The 22,162-nt window shown below is 40.0% G+C and overlaps 1 protein-coding gene across 1 annotated transcript; it reads left to right on the top strand.

The window, feature by feature from the left end:
* The first annotated feature begins 570 nt into the window (after positions 1–570).
* LOC105039297 (probable protein phosphatase 2C 59) lies at positions 571–6,943 on the top strand. The gene is made up of 8 exons (XM_010915404.4): positions 571–998; positions 1,615–1,742; positions 2,008–2,106; positions 2,481–2,639; positions 5,833–5,919; positions 6,000–6,091; positions 6,307–6,381; positions 6,473–6,943. The coding sequence occupies exons 1-8, from the start codon at positions 919–921 to the stop codon at positions 6,629–6,631; spliced, it is 879 nt and encodes a 292-aa protein (XP_010913706.1). The 5' UTR covers positions 571–918; the 3' UTR covers positions 6,632–6,943.
* Positions 6,944–22,162: the final 15,219 nt, after the last annotated feature.

The raw sequence follows: 22,162 nt of genomic DNA, 5'->3' as shown, positions 1-22,162 counted from the left end.
TTAAAGCAATTAAACGGTGCAATCTTAGATGTTCATGCGGTTTGATCGCTAGTAGAAGTACAAGTCGGGGAGACGATCTAGAGCAACTAGCTTGACGAATAATGTATTGTGTCCGGGCGACTTAACAGGTTAAACAGCAGTACGTCAGACATCCAAGATTCTGCTGCAAACAGTAGGTAGGATTTGAACTCGACGTTGGTGCAACTAATGGAGGATATACTAGCTTCTCTGGCTGAAACTTTTGCAAAAATTTTAATTTTTATGAAAAATTATAAGTTATAATGGTCTGTTCAAAATTCATCATTTTGAAAAGCAATCATTTATTTTATTAGAATATTTATTTTTCTTTGAAAATTTAAGGTAAGGAAATAAAATGGGTCCACTAATTCAAAATTAACTACTTTTGCCCAAAAATTGATTTTCCCCCGTATCTTTTTTTTCTTTTCCCCTTTACAAAAATTTCCTTGAATTATCATTATCATTATTTGTTTCAAGAAACAAGATCAAAAATAGCTAAAATGCCGAGGCCTCTTATTTGCCTCTCGTTTTACAACCGCCACCAAACAAACCCCTGAAACCCGGTGCTTTGCTTACCCCTTCTCACACCGCCCCTCTCTTCTCCTCCTACGCATTATTTTCTCCCCTTCTCTCATCACTTCTTCTTCTTGCGGATTGCGTTTCTAGATTTTCGTGGTCCATCGATAAATTCCGTAATTGATGTAGACCTGGAAGCAATAGCAGGGTCGTCCTCTTTGTCGTCGTGGTCGTAGTCGTGTGTCGTCCTTGGATTTAGATGTGGAGATTAGTGGAATTCTTAAGCTGTATTCGTTAATCCGATTACAGTTCCAGATTCCTCGTTTTCCGTGAAAATTTTTCTATTTTGAAGAAGAATTCGGGAAAATTTGGGCAGAAAAGAACATGGGCTACTTGAACTCTGTTCTTCCGAGTACCAGCGGAGCTCAGGCTGATGGCTTTATTGTCAGCGGTGGAGGCCTCAGGTCGTCTTCTTTCTCCTCCTCCTCTTCTTTTCCTTTTTTTTTTTTTTGAAAAAAAGGATCATCTATAATCTTGCTTTTTATGCGATGTACTCGTTGTTACGAATTATCCTTTTCTCTGATTTAATACTGCAAAATTTCAGGATAGCTATTTCTCTTTCTACATTTTCATGTAAGCAATAAAGCTGTGTGTAAATTTTTGTACAATTATTCAATTCTTGTTTTTGGAGTTTTTTTGGGAGAACATGTGAAGAATAATTCAAATATTTGCTCAGTGTATTCTCATCTCTTTCCACGGAAGTTCATTCTCCAAGAAGATCATCCTCTGTTTCAAATCTTGTCTCGGAATTATGTACTAATGTATAACTGTGAAATTGATAACTGTTAGAATGTGAATATGCTAAAAACGTAGTGTAGAGTCGTTCCCTTAAATCCATTTGCAAATAGGTGAATGATCAATTAGAGACGCGTGATGTATAGCTTGTTTATTTTGGACTTTGTCTACATTAACTTGTTATATGACTTCTGGATGGTTTGAAATTGGGTCAGATTGACGTTGAGATGCATATTTATCAATTCTCATATTCGTGGCTCTGTCATTTGACATTATTAAATGCAGTCACAATGGGAAGTTCAGCTATGGATATGCTAGCTCTCCAGGGAAAAGATCGTCGATGGAGGACTTCTATGAAACCAGAATTGATGGTGTTGATGGAGAGACTGTTGGTTTATTCGGAGTTTTTGATGGTAATGAGTTGTTTTACCTCGCTAACAAGTTGGTCTAATTTCCAGTCATCATTTTTTTAACCCTGTGAATGTTGACCAAATTTTTTTTTGGGTTAAAATGATGTGCACTGCTCTCCCTAGTTCTTTAACAAGTAAAATTTCAAGAAACAAAGTTTGTATTTTTCCTATTATCTGTTTAACTATGCTTTCTCTGAAGGCTGTGAGCATAGTTATCTAGTGCTTATCCTTTTTCAGTAACTTCACACATTTGTGATTGTAATTTTAGGTCATGGTGGAGCTCGAGCAGCTGAGTATGTTAAACAACATCTCTTCAGCAATTTGATTAATCATCCCAAGTTCATCACTGATACAAAGTCAGCAATAGGTGCTCTTCCTTTCCACATCTGAAAAAAATAGTGTACTTCTGTGTAAGGATTTTAACACCATTCATTGCAAGGTTTGTAGCATTGCAATCAAAACAGACCAGAAATTAAATTCTAAGATTATTTGTGTAAAACAGTGAGAAAATGGGATGTAGAATATTGACTGTAATTGATATTACTGGTAAAGTCGTCAGTGTAATTTTGCATACTACTGTCTGTTTTTATGTGTGGAACAATACATAAGTATTTTCTTAGAGATTTTATCTTTTGGTTGTGGTTTCCCAACATTCTTATAAACTAAAGCTTTTTAGATGAAGGGCATTCTTCTTTTGCTTTTGCTTCTGGATGAAGTTATTGATACCTCCCTTTTTTGCAGCTGATGCATACAACCATACAGACTCAGAGTTTTTGAAATCTGAGAAAAATCAGAATCGTGATGCTGGGTCAACTGCTTCAACAGCTGTTCTTGTTGGTGATCGTTTGCTAGTCGCGAATGTTGGTGACTCCAGGGCTGTTATTTGTCGGGGAGGAAATGGTGAGTACTGATTGCTCCAATTTCAATCATTTGATAGGGTTCCCTAATTAATTTGCATGGGAACAACCAATAAATTATATAATGCAAATGTTAAAGAACTTGCCTGAATCTTTTGACAATGTGCTTTGTTAACCATATCTCTGTGGCTGGAAGCAGGTGCCTGCATGCATGCATCTGTGTGCATATGCATACACATACCCATGTGCATGGATGTGAGCACATATGCATATGCAAGGGTGTATGCATGTGCTTGCACATGTATCTATATCTATCTATGAAAGAGAGGTTCCTGATGCATGCCTCAGGGTGTGGGCTCATAATTTTTTTGTGGGCGAAGATATCTGCAACTTTGAATTTGTGGATACAAATCTGCAGTTCTTCATGCCTATGTTTTCCAATAGAGAGTTAATGAATTATGAAGAAGAAAATTGTGATTAATGATGCTGCAGTATGTTTGCGACATACAAGTAGGCAACATACAAGTATGTTTGCAACATACAGGTAGGCAACATACAAGTAGTTGACTGCTGTTTACAATTCATTGATGTCTCTGTTATATGAATTAGTAATGCTTAAATGCATGCCATGAGTTATGTAGAAACATCAAGTGCAGAAATTAATAATTATGTAATCAATTTACTATTTGTTCTTGCATATCTCTGTGATATAGACCTGTAGTTCCTGAGTTGGGAGAAGTAATACAACATGTTGATGTTCTCAGATGTAGTTCATGGCCTAGCTGTGCTATTGATGTTGACAGTAAAGTATCTGGAAATGTTTTATGTAGTTCTATTACATATTGCTTGGTGAATTATTTTATTGTCATATGATATTATGTCACAACAACAACTGAAATGAATAGTATTGCCTGAGATGATCTTATATTTTGCTCTAGAATAGGATTAGCGAGCATGAACTGCTACAAGCTTATCAAGTGCATTGAATGGAAACTCTGTGTTTATAGTGCTGGAGAATGGTTTTTCCTTTTGAGCCCTATTCAAAGCTAGAGAATATTCTAAACATCTGTTACTCCAACTTTACTGGAAAAGGTGCCAATATTCTGTTTTGTTGATCATTTGAGTGAATATTCATAAAATTATGTGGCATATCATGTTACACATGCCCAAAGGCAGCAATTTCTCATTGTGAATCCTTCAATTCTTGCCCTTGATCTCTTGCTGAATTCGACAAGGGATGGGTCCAACTCTTGGAAATCTATATTGAGGACATGGAATATGTTGTTTGGTCCCCTCCCTGAATTTTTCTTTTATATACACACACAGAGGTGGACTAGAATCCTGTTGACTGAATTTCAGGTTAGATCTGGTTAGTTCTAACCAGAGGATGGGACCTAATACTGACAACCTGTGCCATTAGATGTGTCTATGATCTCTAAATTTCTTACACACAAAAAATCATGTGATTTAGAGACTGCTAGCTTATCAAATGCTAAAAAATGGATGATATTAAATAAAATAAAACAATGCATATATTTTGACCACATTATACATAGGTTAGGAGTCTCCAAATAATATATATTTTTTTTCTTTTTGTGCGCATGTAGTATAGAGGTCAAGGTGTACCGACTCGGAACCTGACTCGGTGCTAGCCAACCGGCAATATGAGTCGGTATGTCTCCATACTGGACCATACTAGGTCCGAACCGACATTAAAATGATGGATGAACCAGGGAGAAAAAGAGAGAGAAAGAGAGAAAGGGAGGGAAGGAGAGAAAAGGAAGGCCGACGGTGGCCATCGGAGGGCCGTGGAGGCCCTTGGAGGGCTACCGAGGCCGCTCGGGCTCCACAGTCCTCTACAAGATGCGAGAAGAGAGAGATAAAGAGAGGGAAAAGGAGGGAAGAGGAGTGAGAGAAAGCTGGTGGGCAGGCTACCGGATAGTCTAAATTCATTCTGTGGTCATTGCGAGTTTCAAACAGGGGCAACGCTCATTAGTGGCTGTTCCAAATCTATTTTCAGCTTCATTATTTATCGCATTTTTTAAAAAAATTGATGAAACAGGGGCATCACCCCTGTTTCAAATCCATGGCGATTGTAGGGCAGATATGGACAATCTAGTAGCCACGACTACCACCTGACGGCCTCCCTACGGCCTTCCCCTCACACCTTTTCTCTCCCTTCCTCTCTCTCTATCTCTCTCTCTTCTCGCATCTCGTGGAGGTCGCGGAGCCCCAAAGGACTCGACGGGCCACCGCCGACCTTTCTTTCTCCTTTCCTTCCTCCTCTCTCTCTTCCTATCTTTCCTTCTCCCTTGCTCCATTTTCGTTGGCATTCCGAATCGAACTCCGAACCGCACCGGTTAGCCATTGGTACAGTTTGGCATGCCCCAAGCTGCTGGGTTCGGGACGTTTCGGCAAACTATGATAGAGATAATAGATCATATCTAATGGCTTGAATCATTGATGTCAGACCCCTATCATTGAGGCAAGGATTGACGTTGACCTGAAATCTGGTCAATCTGATTCTACTCCATAATATACACAATCAATGTATGGAATTTACAATATAGGTGAGCATCTCTGTGCAATTGAGCTTCAATTGTTGGCTGCCACATGACTAAATGTCAGCCATTATAGAGCATGAGCTTCTTATGCTTAACTAAGTATGTCAATTAATATCCATGTGCATCTGAAGCTGTGACTCTCATAAAGAATTACTTCTTGAAGCTGCTGATTGGCTCTGATGCCATTGCTATATGAATGTTTTTGTGTGAAGTGATCCTGGTTTTGGTTTCACGGGAAAGCAATACATAGTAGAAAATGAATCGGCCAATTTAGGATTGCATTTGTGCCTATGGAAAGCAAGCTTCATATTGGATTTGTCCTTTCTTTTTATTGTCTAATGGAAATAACTGCTCCTTTATATAGTAGACAGGGTTCTGTTGCAAACAATATGCTCAACTACTCCCATCTTTCTATAACAGGTAATTCTTTATTATATGATTGCATTTCTTTACTTAGAAATGTCCTACCAACTTATTTCGTAAGATGCATATATGATTTTATGAGATCCTCAGATACTTTTAAGTTGCTGGGGATACAATAACTTTATAACAAGTAGATAATTATTGTTTGCATGGATCATTTCATTATAAAGTTTCTTAGAAAACCTTTTAGAAGTTTGTACCTTTGTTGTCAGACCTTTCTCAGTGTGATGATGTATTTTTTATTTGCAGCTATAGCTGTTTCACGAGATCACAAACCTGACCAGACAGATGAACGACAACGAATTGAGGATGCTGGAGGATTCGTGATGTGGGCTGGTAATTTGCTGGCTTCTTTAATTGGCACTTTTCCCATGGATTGAGCTGTTTTATATATGACTATTAACATACATCCACAGGAACATGGCGGGTAGGAGGTGTTCTTGCTGTTTCACGTGCATTTGGTGATAGACTTTTAAAACAGTTTGTTGTTGCTGATCCAGAAATTAAGGTACGTTCTTGGCACTGCAGTCAGTGAAGAAAGCTTCTGTTCCAGTTTGCTCAAGAGTTGGATGGTTTTCTTTAAGAGCAATCTCCATGCACAATTTTTTCAAGATGAATTTCTCTTGAAGTGCATTGGTGAAGTTGATTTGCATAGTCAAAGTTCTATGAACAGTCTTTGAGTATTCCAATGTTGGCTGATACCCAGTTATTGTGGAAATGCAGGAAGAGGTGGTTGATGGTTCTCTAGAATTCCTCATCCTTGCAAGTGATGGACTATGGGATGTTGTCTCAAATGAGGTATTCGGATATACTCCGATCTGGGTTGATGTTGCCCATGAACCTATTGCTTTCTTAAAGCTTAATATCCCTTGATGTTTCATCATTTAAGGAGGCTGTTGGGATGATTAAACCCATTGAAGACCCAGAACAGGCAGCAAGGATACTGATGCAGGAAGCTTATCAAAGAGGAAGTGCAGACAATATTACATGCGTTGTGGTGCGATTCCTAGCCAGCCAGACTAACAATACGCTGGAAGGAAAGCAATAGAATGGTCACTATTTGCTTTCGTCCTTGTAACCCTAATGCTTGCAACTAATGTGAGATTGGAGTGGACTTACATCACTGGTCAAACAACCTGCAGAGAATCTAGTCTTAAGGTAGAATTCGGCTTGATGTCAAAATACTCAGAAGTCTGTATTTGTTCATTCTATGTCCTTATCATGTCTAACCTACTCAATTACGTCAAAAACATGATTCTGTTGCATGAATTGTAAGAATAAGGTCAGCTATTTATTGTAGCTAACAATTTGATGTCTGAATGCTTATATACAGTGAATTTATTGTGTCATTTTCAGAGTAGCAGCAGTCTTAAATTACAACCACTAATAATTTTATGCTGTGAGCCAATGTTGAATTAACTCCCTGTTGAAAATAATTATCCATGGAGAAAAATAATTATCGTCTGTTATAGTGGTATGATGGATTCTTCGGATTTACAGCTCTATGAGCTATGACTATGCTGTGAAGAGGCATGCTGTGAAAAGCTATCTTCATATGAGCTGAGTTGATTTTGATATGAGCTCTTCTATGCTGGTATGAGGTATCCTGAGTATCTATGTTGAGTATCTATGTTGATATGAGCTGAGGGCAAAAATAATAAATGTCTCCACATGGAGAGCACATGAAGGCTAAAATCTCTCATGATTGACAATTTATGTGATTAATAGATGGGACTCTCATCTACCATGAGGTGATACCACCCATTCAATAAGGTCAAAAAATTAGGCACCGACTTCGAGGTTATTCAAAAGGGGTATTCAAATTTTTTACTCAGTATGCTATTAGCAACAGTTTCCTCTGATCTTGCATGAGCAATCAATGACTGAATTATTTCGTCCACTATGACAATTTCAATGGTCCGACAATCTCAAGATCGTACGATCACACAGTTATACAAACAGCTGTTCGATATCCTTCTATATAAACAACTAGAGCCTCAAGGATCCAGATAAGTTTAATCAAATTCCTTTCAGAGAACTCGTTGCTGCTTTCTTGTTTTCTATTTTTCTAACTTAAGCGTCGGAGGATCCTTGTCGGAGCTACAACCTCTAGTTTGGGACTTATTTTATAGGTCACTCCAGTGCCAGCATCCTTGCATTAGGATCAGGCATTTGATTTTCGACCTTAAACATCCATCTTCTGGCCTCGATCGATTTAAGCAGTAGTAGATAGAGGAAGGGCCTACTTTTTACAACATACGATCAATGAAAACTGCCACCAAATGATCGAGGCAATCTACCGCCTCTCAAACCACCGTCGGTGCTGAAGAAAACCATGCACCATCGGCACAGCCACCAGTGATGGAGGCTCCTCTGCCAATCCAACTAGTGCTGGTCATGGTAGATCATTTTGATCTGCTCTTCCAGCAAGTCCAGATTTTGATGGCCACTGTTTAGAAGGTCCAAACTGCTCCCGCACCCCTTTTAGTGGCATAATCGATACCTCTCTTGGTGGCGCCATTGGCATCTCCTATAGCGTGCGAGCTCCTCTCGAAATCAGAGCTGGGCCCGGAGGCTTTAAAGCCTCCCCCACTCATGTGCTTCACCTTTGACAGCATTGGAGAACTCACCTGCGAGCGATCTTGAGGTCCTCCCCTTTCCCCCATGTCCTCGAGCTTAGCGGCATGGGCAACCTTCCCACTGATGGAGATGCTAATGTTCTAAGCCAAATTTCAGCTGTTGCATGAAGAAGCGAGCCCAAATGGAGATGCTCGTCGACCAGCTCGACCTTCTGAGGGTGGTTGGTACCACCAGCGGCAGCGAGGGCCACCACGTGGTGAAGCTCCACCTTCTTCTCTTTCATTTTGTCCTCGTCTGACGAAGGTCTATCTGTGCGCTGCCTTCAGCAGCGACGTCTACAACCTCTTCACCGATGCTCTCATCAGCATCACCCTGGTCCCCATTGAGCTGGCTGTAAGTGCTCTCACTCCAAGCTTGCATCGCTCCGAGCTTGTTCCTCCGAGCTCATGCCGCTCCGAGCTTTCTTCGAGCGTCCGAGCTCCTGATCTCTGATCGAAATCCGAGGATAAATCCTTCAAATCTGAAGGTAAATCATTCAAATCCGAGGTAAATCCTTCAAATCCGATGATAAATCTTTCAAATTCGATGTAAACTCCTTCAAATCCAAAGTAAATCCTTCAAATCCGAGATAAACTCCTTCAAATCTGAGGTAAATCCTTCAAATTTGAGATAAATTTCTTCAAATTTGAGGTTAATTTTTCAAATTCAAGGTAAAATCCTTCAAATCTAAGGTAAATCCTTCAAATCCGAGATCCAAGCATGCAAATCCGAGGTCCAAGCATGCAGATTCGAGGTAAAACATGCAAATCTAAGGTCCAAGCATGCAGATCTGAGGTAAAAATCAGATTAATCTAAAGCTAAAAGTAAATCCAAACTAAGGCAAAGCAAAATCCAAAAAGCTCCCAAATAGTGCTCACAACTCTCATGGTAAAAAACTTTTGAACCTTATCTATTATTCTGTGTCGTTCTTTTTGAACAACAAGTCTTCAAGCATTTAAATTGAAATGAAGATCAAACCAAAGCTACAAAGATGAGGTGAAACCTATGAGATGACTTCCAAAAAACTAGCCTCAAACAATCAACGTTACCAGCCAAAGAGAAACAAACCAGCTCAAATGGGTAACAACAGTCTATTTACCTCCAAAAGTATGATCTGACTAAAAAAATCAAAAAGCCCCGTTAGAGCTGGTTTGGCAAGTTTTCTCATCTTTTGTGTGCAGGTCCACAACTCAAGACCTCGACGACTCCGAAACGGAGCTAACTTATAAGACCCCTGCAAAGCCCAAGTCATTCGAAGAGTAGAGGGAGATCCTTAAGGAACCTCCAGAGGGATAACTAATCTGATCCTCAGAAGGCCACTGAAAGTGCATGCCATAGGCACAAGCTCACCGCCGGCACATAATGCCTCTCGCGTGAAGACGAGAAGTGCCAGATACCACAGGCACAAGATCGTTGCAAGCACACAATGTCACTCGTGAGGAATAACTTATCAGACCTTCAGAAGGTCGTCGAGAGTGCATACCATAGGCACAAGCTCACCGCCAGCACACAATACCTCTCATGCGAAGATAAGAAGTATTAGAAATCGTAGGCATAAGATCGCTGCAAGCACACAACATTACTTGTGAAGGATAACTTATCAGACCCTCAGAAAGCCATCGAAAGTACATGCCACATGCACAAGCTTGCCGCCGGCACATAATGCCTCTCGCGCGAAGATGAGAAGTGCTAGATGCCGTAGGTACAAGATCGCCGCTGGCACACGACGCCACTCATGAGGGATAACTTATCAGATCTTCAGAAGACCGTTGAGAGTACATGCCACAGGTGCAAGCTCACCATCGGTACACAATACCTCTCGCGTAAAGATGAGAAGTGCTAGATGCCACAGGCATAAGATTGTCGTAAGTACACAATGCCACTCGTGAGGGGTAACTAATCAGACCCTCAGAAGACTGTCGAGAGTGCATACCACAGGCATAAGTTTGCCGTCGGCATACAATGCCTCTCGTACAAAGATGAGAAATACTAGATACTGCAGGTACACAAGGCCACTCGTAGGGGCTAACTTACCAGATCTTTGAGAAGATCTCGACGACTTCGAGATGGGGCCAATTTACAAGACCCCTATAGAATCCGATGTTGGGAAATGTGTCCCAAAAAGCCAATCGTCAAGCTGTTGACGGTTGAGCAACCAAGTATTGTAATTGATTTGTTAATAAATAAAATATATTTGGCATTTTCATCATAAGCTTTCATCTTCTAATGAACTCCGTTGTTATGATGAAGTCCTTAGGACTATTTAGGTTCGATAAAGAGAGGATTTATCGATTAGTCCTTAAAACTGTTCACGATCAAATGATAGGCTGTTAATAAGGACGACAGCTTCTATCGAGCATAGGTCACTGTAGGCCATATGGGTTGGTTGTCCTCTTAACCAAAGAGTGTGGAGACACTGGTATGGCATACAGGTGAGATGTAAGGGTACATCATCATTGAACGTGACCAACTCCAGAGCATTCTGCTGTCGAGAATGTCTCTGATGGGATATAGGTATAAGTGTCCCTTAGACTTGAGATCGTCTCAGTGACTTGCAAGCAACTCACTATGCTTTGGTACTGGACTAACTGAATTTCTAATTCAGGGACGGAAGGCTTCTGGGCACAGTCAAGTACTTGCGAAGTCAGAGTGTGATCGAGATGGGATTGACCACTCCAAGAGTTGGAGAAGAATGAGTCGCTGTATTTCAATTTAGCAAAACCTTGGCCAGGGTAATCCATCAGATGGATTTGATATTTTGAAATACAATGTGGACAACCTGATCAGAGTTGACAGTTAAACTCTGGGGTGTCCTATGATCATTTTGGTCAAGGGGATGAATTATATGAAAACTATATCTGCATGGGTTCTAAGGATGTTGTTCTACACATTCGACCTATCCGGTCGTCGGGTACCATTGCTAGACGGTCACTTCGATTGGTATAGGAATTTGTTCCTATGCTACCGGTTTAGGTTCGGACCTATGAGGTCACACACATTAGAGTTCATGATCCGATCAGATGGTTGATCAACGATTAAGAATCGTTCTAGGGTTAAATAATCAATATGATTGACATTTAACCCAGTGCAAGTGTTGCAGGCGGATCGATTAGCAATTCAATTGCTAATTGGCTTAATTTGATTAAGCCAATAGGCTGAGATTAAGTCTAATTAAATATAATTTAATTAGATTTATTTTGGGCTTGATTGGATCAAGTCCAATTGGTTTATTGGATAAGCCAAGTGCAAGAAAAAACTAGTCCTAGTTCAACTAGGACTTGGGTCAATCTAATTTCTAATTTGATTAAAAAATTAAATTAGATTTAAATCTAATTTAATCTAATTAAATTAGGTTCTTAATTGGGTTAAGACCTATTTTAATTGGGTTGATCTAATTTTGATTTGATTTGGTTTGGGAAATCAAATTAAAACAAGTCATAAGACAGAATCCTAGTAGGACTAGGATTCCACCTTGCGCCACATAAGCCTTCTCCACGCCCCCTCTCTTAATTCAACGCCAATCTCCACTTATTTTGTGCGACAAAAGCCCTCTCCCAGATCTCTCTTACGTTCACAAAAGGTCTCTTCTCTTCTTTCTTACATGGAAGGTGGTTTGGATCAAATCTAAAAGGAATAAGTTTGGATTTTGAATTCTATGAGATAGAGTTTTAGAAATCCAAAACTCTTTCAATTTTGCACCGAATTTATCCAAATTTTTTTTGGAATTTTCATGGCCTTTAGGGTTTACATTGTGAACTTTTTTCTGGTGATCCATTCACAAAAATATGGAGGAGATGCTCAAGAGTTGGACGTCCCTTAACTTGCCATGTTTGGATAAGCCTTGACTAGGTGTTTGACCTAGACAAGGACTCTATCATATCTCACTATATAAGATGAGTTTCTTCATGAAATTTTAGGAGGAGATAGATATTTGAGAGACCTTTCTGCCATCCAAAAACTAGAGAGAAATACCTTTAGGTCGTGGAGATATAAAAGATGCAAGTTAGGGCATTTAGAGAGAAAAACGTGAAGAAGAAGAGGGTCTTCTTCTAGGATTTTTGTTTTCATATCTTTCCTCCCTCCATCTTGAGTTTCCTGAGAGTGTCTCAGATCTGAAACTCCTCCTTCTACTTTTCATCTTTGGAAGAGTCTAAATCAAGAAGAAGGAGGCACCTGATCAACCATCAAAGAAGGATCAGCGCAGTACTAGCATACTGTGCTGATTTCCTGAAGCAGGACTTCTGATCGAGATTCGTGGGCTCGTGTGGACGACTCCTAGAGGCCAGACGCGTGTGCGGCTTGCAACATCATCCTTAAGCCCAGATCAGCGAGGTTAGAGCGTCTAACTTGCAAGGTAATAGATCTGATCTATTATTTAATACATACATTAGATGTAGCTAGTATAGAAACATGTTGATATGATCAACATGTAGTTCATACTATATTTATATATATTTTAATTTTTGATTTAATGCTATGTAATAATCATGTAATAGGATCTTAGATCTAGGGATTTTCTGATCTTAGAAAATAAATTTTGATTTATTTTAGTCTTCCGCTGTATGATCTTGAAAAAGTTTCAAGATCTAACCCTGAAACCCTAGATATGGTTCCTTCAATTGGTATCAGAGCCTAGGTTCTTTATTACATGATTATTTATACATGCTTAGATTATTTTTTAGATTAGATCTAATTTATAATCTGATTATTAAATCTAAAATTAAAATTTTAGATCAATCACAAACTGCAAGGTTGTCCTGCTGTAAGGTTTAACCCTTACAGTGCAAAGGTTGTCCTAGTTTGTGTAGATCTATCTTTAATCATAAATTTGTTAGATATGATCTAGATTAAATTTATGATTTATTAGATTTAAAAGATGTTTAAATCTGAAATAAAATCTCTTTGTTAATAATTTTTATGCAAAGAAATTATTTAAAGTTGAAATTATTTCAATTACATGAACCTGTTTAGATTAGATCTAAAGTAGTTTCATGTTTATTTCACTTGCATCTTGATTATGAATCAAACATGCAATATGATTGGTAGAATCATATTTTAAAATTATTTTACAAATATGAAAATTATTTTTTTTTGAAAAGTCAAACCCAACCCTCAGCCCAAAATTTAATTAAGAATTAAGAAGTTGTTTGATTAGGTTCTAGGATTGTGAATTGAAGAACCTAAGACACAAATCATAACACATTGGGTTAATGGGTTAGTGGGAATTAGATCCATTAATTGGGTTAGACCTATGGTTAGATTAAAGATGGACTTAATTAGAGAATTGACTAAATCTAATCAATTGTTGTCTTAGATTAGGTCAAGGATTCTCTAGATCAATTACAATAGTGGTAGTTGGTCAAGTCCATATCTTTAACGAAAACCAAATGGACTTGATTCTTGGCTAAGCGGTCTAGCATGAACTGTTAGGTTGATCTAATCGAAACTAATTAAACCAGTTGGTGTCTAAGGTAAACCAGACCGGTGGTTTTTAATTGGGAGCCCGCTTACCTGGCCATTTCTGATGGTGTCTAAGGCAAGCTTTGGCAGACCCTCCCACTGATCGAACTTACCTGACCTCTTGGTGAAATTATGTTTTGATCGGATCACTTGACTATTCGAGCTGACCCATGTCAGCTAGGTAAATCAGTGTGACTGATTTAGGTGCTCCTAGACCAGCCCTGGTCTCCCTTAAGCTGACTTGATGAAGCCAGTGGGAGGATCATGATAAGCTGGTTCATCTGACCTCATCCTCTAAATTATTTAAATCCTCTAAAATTATTAGGTCCTTAAAATAACAAAGTTATGGAGATAACTGAGTCATAGCCTCCCATTAAGGTGTTTGATAATGAGTCCATTAACTCAATAATCATTGCAGACCCAAAGGCCTGGTGCTTGTTGACTAATGAAATTATCACTCATCATATGATGACTTGGAAGTGTCTCTCTAATGGTGGTTAGGTGAGCCAACCAAAGTTGGGCTTAATCATTCGTTGGTTAGATACACCAAGTATGATCATGTTAATGGTTGGACCTAACTGGATCCTTACAGTGGAGGCCAAAGCCTACTGATTAGGTTTCTGGGGAAAAATTAAAATTACTAGAAATTGTTTAGAGAAACAATTGGTTATGAACCTACCCTTAGATGTACAAGGGTTGGCCAACCAAAGTTGGGCTTGTGTGCAGTCCAAGTGGATTCTAGTACCCGCTAAGGAATTAGGGTAATTCCTCGAATTGAAGGTAGAGGCTACCAATTCGAATAAAATAGTGGGAGAAACCTTTTGATTAAAGTCCAAATCTTTAGGTTTAATGAATCAATTACTAATTAGGTTATGGTTCTCCTTTGTGCAAATATGGCCACTTCCCTATCGCTCCGATCATTGTTGGACAATGATAAGTTGGTGGGATCCAACTTCGGTAGCTGGTACCGAAAGTTGAAGATAGTCCTGGAGCATGAACGGATCCTATATGTGATAATAGATCCTGCACCTGAGGAGCCAGCTGTCAATGCACGTGGAACAATCAGAGACACTTACCAGAAGTGGCTCAATGATCGGACCATGGTGCGCTGTATCATGCTGGCTATCATGAGCGACGAGTTCAGTCACAGATTCGAGACAGCTCAGCCAAAGGACAAGCTTCAAGTGTTGGAAGATGCCTTTGGCACACCCGATGACGTGGAGAGGCACAAGACTAGTTGTGCCATCTTCAATGCCAAAATGCGGGATGGTGCCTCTGTCACTGATCATGTATTGTACATGATCGAGCTGATGGAATGATTGAGCAAGCTCGACTTTTTCTTGCATGAGCAGCTTGGAAAAGATGCAATACTGAACTCGCTGCCCAAGTCTTATCTCCCATTCCTCACTCATTATAGAATGACAAAGCCTGAAGAAAACTACCACGGGTTACTGGGGTTGCTTCAGAACTTTGAGAAGGATCACCAACTTCACAAGGAGTCGGTGAATTTAGTGGGAGGTTCATCTTCTGATTCTCGACCCTTTAAGAAAGGGAAGAAGAACAAGAAGAAGAAAGTGAAGAAGGTGCAAGTTCAGGCTGGGACATCTGTGCAGTGTCAGACCAAAAAGATCAAACCCGATAAGAGTCAAGCTGAATGCTTCTTTTGCAAGAAGCGGGGGCACTGGAAGAGGAACTGTCCCCAGTACATTGCCTCCCTAGACCCGAACAGACAGAGAAAGCAGCAAGTTGTTGCTGGGCAAGGTATTTATATGATAACTCCTTGCAATTTCTCTATTTGTGATATAACTGACTGGGTATTGGATACCGGTAGCCCTTACCATATTTGCAATTCGTTGCAGGGGTTGCAGGTCAGTAGGAGATTCGAGCAAGGTGAGAGGTTCCTGAACGTTGGAGATGGAAGACCAGTTTCAGTTCTAGCATTAGGAATCTTGAAACTTGTATTTGAATCCCATATCGTTGTTCTTAATGATTGTCATTTCTGTCCCAGTTTCTTTTTAAATATCATTTCTGTAGGCCTTCTGGCCAAAAATGATTATAAAATTTCAATAAAGAAATAAATTTGTAATATCATTGAGAATGGTGTTACTATTTTTTGTGGACATTTGAACAATGGTGTGTATATGTTATCACAACATGTTAATGTAGTCTATTCAACTGGCAAGCACCATAGATTAGATAGTGTGTCAGATATCTACTTATGGCACTGTAGGCTAGGTCATATAAACAAGAACAGAATAAACAGGTTGACTCAAGAGGGAATCTTCGAAGTCCGTGATTGTGAATCACTTCCAACTTGTGAGTCCTGTCTTCTTGGTAAAATGATCAAGTCACCTTTTACTGAAAAAGGTGAGAGAGCTACTGAGCTCTTGAGCCTAGTACATACTGATGTATGTGGGCCCATGAGCACCAGTGCTAGAGATGGATATTTCTACTTCATAACTTTCACGGTGACCTATCTCGATATGGATATGTCTATCTGATGAAACATAAGTCGGATTCATTTGAAATGTTCAAACGATTCCGAAGTGAAGTAGAAAAATAAACTGGAAAGAGTATTAAAACTCTTCGATCTGATCGAGGAGGAGAATATCTTTCTAGTGAGTTTCTCACATATCTAGGAGAGAATGAGATTCTCTCCCAATGGACTCCTCCAAGAACACCACAGCATAATGGTGTGTTTGAAAGGAGGAATCGGACTTTGTTAGACATGGTCCGATCCATGATGGGTTTTTGCTAGCTTGCTGATATCCTTTTGGGGATATGCACTCGAATCGGCCTGTTATCTGTTAAATAGGATTCTAAGTAAGTCTGTAATTAAGACTCCATATGAGATATGGATAGGGCGTAAGCCAGTACTTTCACACCTTAGGGTCTGGGGGTGCCCGGCCTATGTCAAACGATTAGTCACAGACAAACTTGGACCTAGGTCTGACAAATGCTCATTCATAGGGTACCCCAAAGAGACAAAAGGATATTTTTTCTACCATGCTGATGAACAAAAGGTGTTCGTCAGCCTTAAGGCAATCTTTTTAGAAAAGGAGTTCCTTGGTGAAGGAACCGTTGCCTCTAAGGTTGAACTTGATGAAGTTCAACAGGTAGAAGGACCGACACCAATAGTTGAACCTGAGTCGGATATGATTAGATCACATCCGGAGCCCAATATACCTGCACCAATAAGGCGATCTGGTAGAGTACCGCGTCAGCCGAACAGATACTACGGTTTCTTGATCCGGGATGGTGATCCCATTGAACTTGATGAGAATAATGAGGATCCGATCACCTATATGGATGCTATGCAGAGACCTGATTCCGAGAAATGGCTTGAAGCCATGAAATCCGAAATGGAGTCCATGAAGGTCAACAATATATGGACATTGCTTGACCCACCTGAAGGGGTTAAACCCATTGGGTATAAATGGGTCTTCAAAAGGAAGAGGGGCGCAGACGGAAAGGTGGAGACCTATAAAGCCCGTCTGGTTGCCAAGGGGTATCGTCAACGTTATGGTATTGACTATAACGAGATATTTTCCCCTGTGGCAATGCTCAAATCTATTCGGATAATGCTTGCAATAGCTGCCCATCTGGATTATGAGATCTGGCAGATGGATGTAAAGACAGCTTTCCTGAATGGAGAGCTGACTGAAGAGGTGTATATGATACAACCTGAAGAGTTTACATCCACAGATGAGTCCAAGGTGTGCAAGCTTCAGAGATCCATTTGTGGATTGAAGCAAGCTTCTCGGAGTTGGAACATGCATTTTGATAAGGTGATCAAAACGTATGGCTTCATTAAGAATGGAGAAGAGTCCTGCATCTATAAATGGGCAAATGGTCCAGTTGTGGTATTCTTTATCTTGTACGTGGATGACATTCTCTTAATCGGAAATGACATCCCCGCACTACAAGGAATAAAAGTTTGGTTGTCATCACAGTTCTCCATGAAAGACTTGGGTGAAGCATCCTACATCCTAGGGATGAAGATCTATAGGGATAGATCTAAAAGGATGCTTGGGTTATCCCAGTCCATGTACATAGACACTGTGCTGAAGAGGTTCAGCATGAAAAATTCCAAGAAGGGCTATCTACCGATAGGCCATGGAATTTCTCTCTCTAAGAAGGATTGTCCGACAACTCCTGAAGAGAGAGAGCGTATGAGTAGAGTCCCATATGCTTTAGCCGTGGGATCTATCATGTACGCCATGACATGTACAAGACCAGATGTGGCATACTCACTAGGAGTAGTGAGTAGATACCAATCTGATCCTGGAGAAAACCATTGGAAAGTGGTTAAAGCCATCCTTAAGTATTTGAGAAATACTAAGGACCAATGGTTGATTTATGGCGAGTCAGATCTGAAAGTTGTGGGGTTCACAGACTCCAGCTTCCAATCTGACCATGATGACAGCAGGAGTGTGTCGGGTTATATCTTTACTCTGAATGGTGGAGCCATCTGCTGGAAGAGTTCCAAGCAGCATACTGTGGCAGACTCTGTTTGTGAAGCGGAGTATATCGCAGCATCAGATGCCGCGAAGGAAGCTGTGTGGCTGAGAAAATTCATCAACGAGCTCGGAGTAGCACCCTCCCTCGATGGTCCGATCCTTCTCTACTGCGACAGCACTGGTGCCATAGATCAGGCGAAGGAACCCAAAGCACATCAGCGGACGAAGCACATCTTGCGCCGCTTCCACCTGGTCCGGGAGATCGTGGATCGAGGTGACGTCGACTTTCAGAAGATCGACGGAAAGGAGAACCTAGCCGACCCCTTCACTAAAGCCTTGGCAATAAAGGAGTTCGACAACCACAAGTCGAAGATGGGTATTAGATACTGTGCCGAGTGGCTTTAGGACAAGTGGGAGTTGTTGAGAAATGTGTCCCAAAAAGCCAATCGTCAAGCTGTTGACGGTTGAGCAACCAAGTATTGTAATTGATTTGTTAATAAATAAAATATATTTGGCATTTTCATCATAAGCTTTCATCTTCTAATGAACTCCGTTGTTATGATGAAGTCCTTAGGACTATTTAGGTTCGATAAAGAGAGGATTTATCGATTAGTCCTTAAAACTGTTCACGACCAAATGATAGGCTGTTAATAAGGACGACAGCTTCTATCGAGCATAGGTCGTTGTAGGCCATATGGGTTGGTTGTCCTCTTAACCAAAGAGTGTGGAGACACTGGTATGGCATACAGGTGAGATGTAAGGGTACATCGTCATTGAACGTGACCAACTCCAGAGCATTCTGCTGTCGAGAATGTCTCTGATGGGATATAGGTATAAGTGTCCCTTAGACTTGAGATCGTCTCAGTGACTTGCAAGCAACTCACTGTGCTTTGGTACTGGACTAACTGAATTTCTAATTCAGGGACGGAAGGCTTCTGGGCACAGTCAAGTACTTGCGAAGTCAGAGTGTGATCGAGATGGGATTGACCACTCCAAGAGTTGGAGAAGAATGAGTCGCTGTATTTCAATTTAGCAAAACCTTGGCCAGGGTAATCCATCAGATGGATTTGATATTTTGAAATACAATATGGACAACCTGATCAGAGTTGACAGTTAAACTCTGGGGTGTCCTATGATCATTTTGGTCAAGGGGATGAATTATATGAAAACTATATCCGCATGGGTTCTAAGGATGTTGTTCTACACATTCGACCTATCCGGTCGTCGGGTACCATTGCTAGACGGTCACTTCGATTGGTATAGGAATTTGTTCCTATGCTACCGGTTTAGGTTCGGACCTATGAGATCACACACATTAGAGTTCATGATCCGATCAGATGGTTGATCAACGATTAAGAATCGTTCTAGGGTTAAATAATCAATATGATTGACATTTAACCCAGTGCAAGTGTTGCAGGCGGATCGATTAGCAATTCAATTGCTAATTGGCTTAATTTGATTAAGCCAATAGGCTGAGATTAAGTCTAATTAAATATAATTTAATTAGATTTATTTTGGGTTTGATTGGATCAAGTCCAATTGGTTTATTGGATAAGCCAAGTGCAAGGAAAAACTAGTCCTAGTTCAACTAGGACTTGGGTCAATCTAATTTCTAATTTGATTAAAAAATTAAATTAGATTTAAATCTAATTTAATCTAATTAAATTAGGTTCTTAATTGGGTTAAGACCTATTTTAATTGGGTTGATCTAATTTTGATTTGATTTGGTTTGGGAAATCAAATTAAAACAAGTCATAAGACAGAATCCTAGTAGGACTAGGATTCCACCTTGCGCCACATAAGCCTTCTCCACGCCCCCTCTCTTAATTCAACGCCAATCTCCACTTATTTTGTGCGACAAAAGCCCTCTCCCAGATCTCTCTCACGTTCACAAAAGGTCTCTTCTCTTCTTTCTTACATGGAAGGTGGTTTGGATCAAATCTAAAAGGAATAAGTTTGGATTTTGAATTCTATGAGATAGAGTTTTAGAAATCCAAAACTCTTTCAATTTTGTACCGAATTTATCCAAATTTTTTTTGAAATTTTCATGGCCTTTAGGGTTTACATTGTGAACTTTTTGCTGGTGATCCATTCACGAAAATATGGAGGAGATGCTCAAGAGTTGGGCGTCCCTTAACTTGCCATGTTTGGATAAGCCTTGACTAGGTGTTTGACCTAGACAAGGACTCTATCATATCTCACTATATAAGATGAGTTTCTTCATGAAATTTTAGGAGGAGATAGATATTTGAGAGACCTTTCTGCCATCCAAAAATTAGAGAGAAATACCTTTAGGTCGTGGAGATATAAAAGACGCAAGTTAGGGCATTTAGAGAGAAAAACGTGAAGAAGAAGAGGGTCTTCTTCTAGGATTTTTGTTTTCATATCTTTCCTCCCTCCATCTTGAGTTTCCTGAGAGTGTCTCAGATCTGAAACTCCTCCTTCTACTTTTCATCTTTGGAAGAGTCCAAATCAAGAAGAAGGAGGCACCTGATCAACCATCAAAGAAGGATCTGTGCTGATTTCCTGAAGCAGGACTTCTGATCGAGATTCGTGGGCTCGTGTGGACGACTCCTAGAGGCCAGACGCGTGTGCGGCTTGCAACATCATCCTTAAGCCCAGATCAGCGAGGTTAGAGCGTCTAACTTGCAAGGTAATAGATCTGATCTATTATTTAATACATACATTAGATGTAGCTAGTATAGAAACATGTTGATATGATCAACATGTAGTTCATACTATATTTATATATATTTTAATTTTTGATTTAATGCTATGTAATAATCATGTAATAGGATCTTAGATCTAGGAATTTTCTGATCTTAGAAAATAAATTTTGATTTATTTTAGTCTTCCGCTGTATGATCTTGAAAAAGTTTCAAGATCTAACCCTGAAACCCTAGATATGGTTCCTTCATCCGAGTCATTCGAGAAGACGAGAAGTGCAAGATGCCGCAGACACAAGCTCGCCACTGGTACACACTGCCTCTCGTGTGAAGACGAGAAGAGCTAGATATCGTAGGCACAAGATCGCCGCAGGCACACAATGCCACTCATAAGAGATAATTAATCGAGCGCTCGAGGAAGAATAAAAAAGATAGCATATGAATCGAGGTATCATGTCAATAGTATTCCTTTCGCCTGATCTCAGACTCAGGAGTAGGGGGGTATGTTATGGTGGTATGATGGATGCCTCAGATTTACAACTCTATGAGCTATGACTATACTGTAAAGAGGCATGCTGTGAAGAGCTACCTTCATATGAGCTCAGTTGACCCTGATATGAGTTCCTCTATACTGATACGAAATATCCTGAGCATCAATGCCGATATGAGCTAAGGTCAAAAGCAATAAATATCCCCACGTAGAGAGTATATGAAGGCTAAAATCTCTTCTGATTGATAATCTATGCAATTAATAGATGAGACCCTCATCTGCTATGAGGTGACACCATTCATTCAACAAGGTCAAAAAAATCAGGCACAGACTTCGAGGTTATTCAAAAGGGATATTCAAATTTTCACTCAGTATGTTACCAGCAATAGTCTCCTTTGATCTCGCATGAGCAATCAAGAGCTGAATTATCTCATCTACTATGGTAATTTCAACAGTCCGATAATCTCGAGATCGTACGATCACATAGCTATGAACTAGCTGTCCGATATCCTTCTATATAAACAATTAGAGCTTCGAAGATTCATGTAAGTTCAATCGAATCCCTCTCAGAGAACTTGTTGCTGCTTCCTTGTTCTCTATTTTTCTGACTTGAGTGTCAGAAGATCTTCACCGAAGCCACAACCTCCAGTTTAAGATTTATTTTGTAGGTCACTCCAACGCCAGTATCTCTGTATTAAGATCAGACATCTGATTTTTGATCTCAAATATTCATCTTCCGACCTCGATCGATCTAAACAGCAATAGAGTCCATGGTCTTGCTTGTATGGCTAAACAAAGTCTTCCTTTTGCCTTTGTCCTGATGCTGTCAGGAAAATGCTGTGTCTCGCGCAACCCTGAAATCAAGGTGAGCTCCTGTTCATGGG

The sequence above is a fragment of the Elaeis guineensis genome, chromosome 1 (genome assembly GCF_000442705.2).
Source record: "Elaeis guineensis isolate ETL-2024a chromosome 1, EG11, whole genome shotgun sequence".
In the NCBI taxonomy this organism is placed as follows: Eukaryota; Viridiplantae; Streptophyta; class Magnoliopsida; order Arecales; family Arecaceae; genus Elaeis; species Elaeis guineensis.
Note: the sequence above shows the minus strand (reverse complement) of the source record. Positions and strands in the feature narration are given on the sequence as shown.